At 35.8% G+C, this 7628-nt stretch overlaps 1 protein-coding gene across 1 annotated transcript; it reads left to right on the forward strand.

The window, feature by feature from the left end:
* Positions 1 to 443: 443 nt before the first annotated feature.
* On the forward strand, positions 444 to 7348 carry LOC130465468 (serine/arginine-rich splicing factor SR30-like). The gene is made up of 11 exons (XM_056834238.1): positions 444 to 647; positions 1028 to 1102; positions 1204 to 1336; positions 1388 to 1428; positions 1580 to 1640; positions 2241 to 2290; positions 2383 to 2439; positions 2519 to 2619; positions 2702 to 2788; positions 5009 to 5110; positions 7197 to 7348. Exons 1-10 carry the CDS (start codon positions 444 to 446, stop codon positions 5070 to 5072), a joined length of 873 nt encoding a protein of 290 aa, XP_056690216.1. The 3' UTR covers positions 5073 to 5110; positions 7197 to 7348.
* Positions 7349 to 7628: the final 280 nt, after the last annotated feature.

Consider the following 7628-nt stretch of genomic DNA (forward strand, 5'->3'; position numbering starts at 1 on the left):
TTTGTAAATTGAAAATGGAGTTTTGAATCTCAAAGACTAAACCTTTAAATGTTAAAAGGTGTTTATCTTTGATTACCCCTTGTTTGATGATGATTCTAGCCCAAGAGATGATTCACTAGTAGAAAAAACCCCTGTTGCAGCCCCCTTGTTGCAGCGTACATGTATTAATACGCTTCAACAACCAGTTGGTCAACGCGGGTCAAACCCTTTAAAGGGTTGTTGCAGCGTACAAATTAATTGCCCCCTGAGCTTTTTGCAGCGTACAGAATAAAAGCCCCCTGCAATAGCCCATTTTTATTGCAGCGTACATTTTAAAGCCCCCTACAATAACCCTGATAAAAAGTTTATTCGCTGCAATATTGATTGAATAACTAATTCGAACAAATTAATCATCTCATGAATTTCGCTCCTCGCGCACAACTCCTTCTTCCCTTAAGCTTTCCATGCGTCGTCCGAAAAAAAAACCTTTCTCTGCGCCGCTCATAAAGCTTTCCCCGCGTCGTCAATCTAGCTTCCTCGTCGGTGGTTCTGGCCTCCTCGTCATCGTTGGTGGCTCTTTTCTCGCCTCCTCTCCAGTCGCTACTTACTCGGCTGGTGGGTCCAAGAAAGAACGTAGTTTGCTCGCGCCGGTGGTTCCAAGAAAGAAAGTTTCTCGCGTCCTTTTCTCCGTCAACCTCCTCGCCGTGGCTAGTAATCCTCGCTGTCCCCTCTTCTAGGTTTGTTCAATTCGTTTATCTGATTTTTGTTTTAAGAATTAGGGTTTGTTCAATTCGTTTTTAGGGTTCTGTGCGTTTGTTCAATTCATTTTTAGGGTTTGTTTAATTCGTTTGTTCAAATCGTTTTTGTGGTCAATTCGTTTGTTCATTTCGTTTTTAGGGTTTGTTCATTTCGTTTTTAGGGTTTGTTCAATTCGTTTTTAGGATTTGTTCATTGGCCCAACTTGTGTTATTTATTGGACATGTTTAATATTGTGTTATTTCTCTAATTTGTCGGATTGTTATTGTTTATTCTTAATCATCTTTTACAGTTTGAAGATGAACGAGATGTTGAAGATGCTGTGCAAGGTCGAAATGGTTATGATTTTGATGGACATCGTTTGCGGGTAGGTATTCTTGGAACCCTGTTTCTGCTGCATGTCTACATGTGCTTCTTTTTTTGTCTGATAACTCTTGCATCATTTACATTGGTGTTATATACTTTCAGGTGGAATTCGCTCATGGTGGACGAGGATCATCATCATCAGACCATCACAGCAGTTACAGTGCTAGTAGAGGTGGAGCACCTAAGCACACTGACTACAGAGGGGTAGTCTTGCTTCTTTATTGGCATATTTTTGGTAATTTCACTACTATATGAAATTCTTGTATTGGTGTTTCTGCAGTTATAGTCACTGGACTGCCATCATCTGCTTCTGGGCAAGACCTGAAGGTCAGTGATAACAGTTTTTTAATCTAGAGGAGATTTGGGGATCATTGTGCTGTGCAGTTTGTGTCTCGCACGAGTTCGATGTTCCTATTCCCATTATATGTCTTCTATCTATTATTCATGTTGTTCTGATTTGTATATGTATCAATATCAGGATCACATGCGACGAGACGGTGAAGTTTGTTTCTCAGATGTATTCAAGGATCGTCGCTATGGTGGTTAGTTGGTGCTTTTGATGATCCTTGAGTTGCTGCTTTCCTAGTGTTTCTTGTATCAGTGGCACTGATTAATTTTATCATATCGTTATTTAACTCTAGGTAGCAAATGTGATATCTGGTCCTAAAGTTTAATCGGCTTAAAAACTCTCTAGAATTTTACTTGTGTTAATATTTTTACCCCTTTTGGTTTGACAATTTCCTAGTATTATCTGGAATGCATCATGGTACTTAAGTTCCACAATGATTACTGCCTTTACTGGGTATATCGATATCTCTACCTGCCCTAAAAAGCTCATAGTCCTTTATGCAAGCTAGCATGTGACAGATGCTGACGACCATGCATATTAGAGGATGAGCTAACTATCCGCATTAAGTTGAATTCAAGGCTAAGTCTTGAAATTTGGACCAGAAAATCTGAAAGTTCTTATCTTTTTGAACTTATGTTGGTTCTCACATTGTGTAATCATTCGGATTATTGTTTAGTCTAATATGTGGTGCAGGCCTTTAGGGTCATCCTTAAAAGTTGAGATGTTTTGTTCACTGCATACTTCTAGTTGTAAAGTTGCCCTTTGACCCGATAAAGCTTTCTTTTTGCAGGCACGGCTGGAGTTGTTGAATATGCAAATTATAATGATATGAAACGTGCTGTAAGATGTTTTGTTCTGTTAGTTGTTTAGTGGTAATTTTGTTTAGTGTTCTTTTTTTCTAATAGACTAATCAGGCGTTGCCTTTTATGCAGTTCAGGAAGCTGGATGATTCTGAATTTCGTAATGCATTCTCTCGCGCTTATATCCGAGTACGTCTCAAAAAGAGTTGATTATCAAACTGGGTATTACTGTTTTCTTATAGTTATTCACATTTATTTTCATCTCCAGGTGAGGGAGGACTCGAGGAGTCTGAGTCTAGATGATAGGTCGAGAAGCAGAAGCTACAACCGTGGCTGTAGTTATAGTCGAAGCCGCAGCCGCAACCACAGGTGCTGTTATTTGTTTTAAGATGGATTTTGTGCTAAGGTTTTATGATAATGAAACTATGCTGAAAGGTCTCCTTTGATGCAGTATATCTCCGCAAAGAAATTCACGCCGTTCTTATTCTAGATCTCCTTCGAAGTCCCGCTCGAGATCTCCCTCTCGTTCTCGCTCTAGGTATGTTGTTGCTCCTGTTACTCGTGCTCATCAATCACCTTAAGGAAGTATAATGACTAATCATATATGGTTAACAAGATTGCATAATATTGCGTCATATATCTGGTTCATTTCAGTAAACTGCTTAGCTTATACCAACATCTGGTTATAGTTCTTCAACGAAGTTAGGTTGTATATGTCTAGCTTCTATTGGCAATCCAGATTCATGTGGCTGCATTATTTTGTATTTACGAACTATCCCTGATTTAACCTTTGTTGAAGGATACATATGTTGTATGATTTAGCTTTTAGGGATGAGCCAGACATACCAGTCGTTTTACACTAATTCCCCCTGATTTGACCTTGGTTAAACATGTAATGTAATTTATTTTTTTCCTGATATACGGAGTAAGATCGTTCTATTACTTTCGGAAGTACAACAGCCTATTAACGGGAATACAGTAGGCCTTCTTAATTGTTTCTGTGTGAAAGATTTTAAGAGGGTATAATACCAGACAGCCAGTTATAGACTTACAGATAATGGAATAAACTAGACTGGAGCAGCATTAAAACCGTATGCACCTAGTGTTGGTCGTATTTTTTGGTCTTGGGTGCTGCAACAGTGGATCGTCGAGAATATGTGGATCTTTTTACGAAGCCTTAGAGGAAGGGAGAAGTCAGAAAACCATTATTTAGCAATTGTTGTTAGATTGTTCCTATTTTTTGAAACCACTTCCGAGGCTTCCTTCTTCATTTTGTCTATTTATGCTCACATTTTGTCTGACTTTATTTAGAAATTTCCCTGTTCACATTTTTCTTCAAGCGACTTCATAATGTGTGCTTCTGGAGTGGAATATAGAAGAGTACGTAGATTGGTTATTAAGACCATAGAAGAATGATCTACCATTTTTATTGCCTTTTTTTTGTTCTCTATTTCATCACTTGACTTCTGCATGGAATCAGTTTGCTTCCTCTTGTCTTTCCACTTCTCGGATTATCTTTGTCCATCTTCAAAGCATGCCTGTTAGATGATTTTATTTGCAGTTGGGTAGTTTGGAGTCTGGTAGTTAAAGTGTTGACCTGTTAATGTTACCAATGGTTGCATTTCTTCTGTCAATAAGTAGAAAAGACGTAGGGAGGTGCCAAGTTACTTTTTGATTTCTAACTTATTTGTAGTGTAATTGGTGAGAAAAGAGGGGTTATTAAAGACATGAATGTAGTTCATTTGTATATGCCATACCAAACTATAAGCTGTGTCTGACACTTGGATGCATAGAGAGGGAGGAGGTTAGATGCTTAAAAACGTCGTATTTGGGCAAAAATTAGGTAAAATTTAGACATTTCATTTAAGATGCGTGTCTGTCTCTGACACTTCTAGCTGAGTTCGAGTAACATAGACGTGGCATGCTTGTGCTGCCATATCTAGTCACCTTGTGCTTTCCCACTTCAGATCTGTTGACTTTGGAACTTAATTAAAAACAAAAACTAAGCCTCTTAATTGTATTTAGTCTATACTGCATAATTGTATTTAGTCTATCATGTAATATGCCTATACTGCATAATTGTATTAGTCTAATGAGTTCAGACGATGTACATTCAGATTAGTTAAAAGATACGGAGTAATAAGATAAGATAAGAGAAATGGAACTCGAGAGAAAAGTACCTTAAACTCTCGTCTCAACTAATCTGAAAGCTCGAGAGAAAAGTACCTTAAACTCGAGAGAAATGGAACTCGAGAGAAAAGTACCTTAAACTCTCGTCTCAACTAATCTGAAAGATCGAGAGAAAAGTACCTTAAACTCTCGTCTCAACTAATCTGAAAGCTCCTAAAGGACACATGCCTAGGAGCAGGAAGTTTAGGCCAGCATTCCCAGCAACAAAAGTAGAGTAGCTTGCAAAAGTAGTAGCGTGCAATACATCTGATTATTGGATGGTAAACCATAGTTTGCAGCACTCTGGACTTACTTACCCCGCGTTAGTTATCAACTTGATCAGCTGCAAGGTTTGGGTTATACATTTTACTAAAGTTCTTGGATTGAGGACTGCATCTGCAAAGGTTGATAGTAAATCCCTCTGAAGATGTATCTGATTATCTATCCCCTTAGTCCTTTACCCGGATGTTATGGCCTTATGGAGTACATTTTAATGCTATGTCCATAATTTTTATGTTTTGTGTGTTACTTTATATGCTCAAGAGTAGGGTAGATATTAACTATTAGTTGAATTTGGTTGTGCTTGCAGCTTGATGCTTGGGTTGCATGGGAGCAGAACTTTCCAATTGCTGCACTTAAAAACGTTTTACTAGCTCTGAAAAAGGAGCAACAATGGCGTAGAGTCATACAGGTACTGCAAATTTTAACATTTTGGTCATTGTCTTTGTACTGGGTGAGTAAGAAGAGAAAAAAGGAAGGATGTAGCAGTATGAAAAACTAGAATCTAAGTCATAGTGTTTCTGACATGCACGAAAAATAAAAAAAAACTAAGTTATGATTCTAATTGAGACTGAGGTGATTATTAATTGAACTGAGGTGATTGTTAATCCAGTTGAAGTTTTTTACTCCCTTTCTCTTTAGCACACATTTATGCTAAACAATGAGGGATTCTTAGTTCTTACCCAACCCCTTCTTGTTACTGTAGTTCTTAGTTCCTAAATGTAGTTCTACACATTTATACTAAATGTTTTATATGCTTAGTTTTAACTTTCTAGGACTCATTACAGTCCATGTATGTACATTTGAGGCTCATTGTATCGTCATAGGTCATATTTAGGCTAAAATGCCATTTTTCGCTCTCAACTTTGAACTAAAGAACCTAAGGACTCATTTTAAACTTATTTTATGATTAATATGCTTAGTTTTAAGTTTCTAAGACTTATTCTAATCTACTTATGCACATTGAAGGCTTGTTTGGTCGTTATAGGTTATATTTAGGCTAAAATGAGGCATTTTCGCTCCCAACTTTCAAATAAAGAACCTAAGGACTCATTTTAAACTTATTACATGTTTAATATGCATAACTTTAACTTTCTAAGACTCGTTCCAATCTATTAATGCACGTTTAAGGCTCATTGGGTCGTTATAGGTCATATTTAGGCTAAAATGACATTTTCGTTCCCAACTTTGAACTAAAGAACCTAAAGAGTCATTTTAAACCTTTTATATCATTAATTTGCTTAGTTTGAACTTTCTAAGACTTATTCCAATCTATTTATGCACATTTAAGCTTGTTTGGTCATTATAGGACATATTAGGCTAAAATGACATTTTTGTTCCCAACTATGAACTAAAGAACCTAAGGACTCATTTTAAACCTTTTACATGATTAATATTCTTAGTTTTAACTTTATAATACTCATTCCAATCTATTTATGCACATTTAAGACTAATTGGGTCGTTATAGGTCATATTTAGACATTTTCGCTCCCGACTTTGAACTAAATAACCTAAGGACTCATTTTAAACTTATTATATGATTAAAATGCTTATTTTTATGTTTCTAAGGCTTATTCTAATCTACTTATGTACATTTAAGGCTTGTTTGGTCGTTATAGGTCATATTTAGGCTAAAATGAGGCATTTTCGTTCCCAAATTTGAAATAAAGAACTTAAGGACTCATTTTAAACTTATTACATGTTTAATATGCATAACTTTAACTTTCTAAGACTCGTTCCAATCTATTTATGCACGTTTAAGGCTCATTGGGTCGTTATAGGTCATATTTAGGCTAAAATGACATTTTCGTTCCCAACTTTGAACTAAAGAACCTAAAGAGTCATTTTAAACCTTTTACATGATTAATGTGCCTAGTCTTAACTTTCTAAGACTTATTCCAATCTATTTATGCACATTTAAGGCTTGTTTGGTCATTATAGGACATATTTAGGCTAAAATGACATTTTCGTTTCCAACTATGAACTAAAGAACATAAAGACTCATTTTAAACCTTTTACATGATTAATATGCTTCGTTTTAACTTTATAATACTCATTCCAATCTATTATGCACATTTAAGACTCATTGGGTCGTTATAGGTCATATTTAGACATTTTCGCTCCCAACTTTGAACTAAATAATCTAAGGACTCATTTTAAACTTATTATATGATTAATATGCTTATTTTTAAGTTATTTAGACTTATTCTAATTTACTTATGTACATTTAAGGCTTGTTTGGTCGTTGTAGGTCATATTTAGGCTAAAATGAGTCATTTTTGCTCCCAACTTTGAACTATAGAACCTAATGACTCATTTTAAAATTATTACATGTTTAATATGCATAACCTTAGGCTAGATGAGGTAATTAATTAATTTTCCTTACTCTTGATTCGTATTTTAGACTATTAGGACATTGCCATTATTTGCTCGAATGTTAAAATGTGATATTATTTGCATTTAATCTAATGCTCCCATCAATTTTTTTTTTGGTAAAGGTCTACACTCCGAGGAATACGCCTTATGCTAGTGAGGAAATTGATGTGGTTCGTGAGCAATGGGTTGCAAGTATTTATTATTGGCCCGAGGGCGCTTGATCGAGTTGTGTTGGTTTAGATGTTATAGAACAATCTTTTATGTTAAAATGTATGCGTACGTTGAAATTGGAACATACATATATTTAAATGTATATGGAACGTGCACTTTGGTTTTGCGATATCTATAAAATACCATTTATTGTTTTTATATTTGTTATACAGGTTGCGATATTCTATTATTGTTGTGATAGGTTTCTATATTTGGGCACTCTAGGTATCCATAAAACTAAAATTTTACACCCTTGTTACAGCGTACATATATATGTACGCTGCAACAAGGGTGTAAAATTTTGGCAAAAAACCAGACTTGTTGCAGCGTACAAATAGATGTTC

Source organism: Spinacia oleracea, chromosome 1 (genome assembly GCF_020520425.1).
Source record: "Spinacia oleracea cultivar Varoflay chromosome 1, BTI_SOV_V1, whole genome shotgun sequence".
NCBI classification, from domain to species: domain Eukaryota; kingdom Viridiplantae; phylum Streptophyta; class Magnoliopsida; order Caryophyllales; family Amaranthaceae; genus Spinacia; species Spinacia oleracea.

What these genes read in the sequence shown, in the direction of transcription:
- LOC130465468 (XM_056834238.1), top strand. Translation starts at nt 444, where the DNA reads ATGCGTCGTCCGAAAAAAAAACCTTTCTCTGCGCCGCTCATAAAGCTT. An exon ending in TCTTTATTGGCATATTTTTG is followed by an intron (nt 1,337 to 1,387) that starts GTAATTTCACTA and finishes CTGCAGTTATAG; the next exon opens with TCACTGGACTGCCATCATCT. An exon ending in ATTCAAGGATCGTCGCTATG is followed by an intron (nt 1,641 to 2,240) that starts GTGGTTAGTTGG and finishes TTCTTTTTGCAG; the next exon opens with GCACGGCTGGAGTTGTTGAA.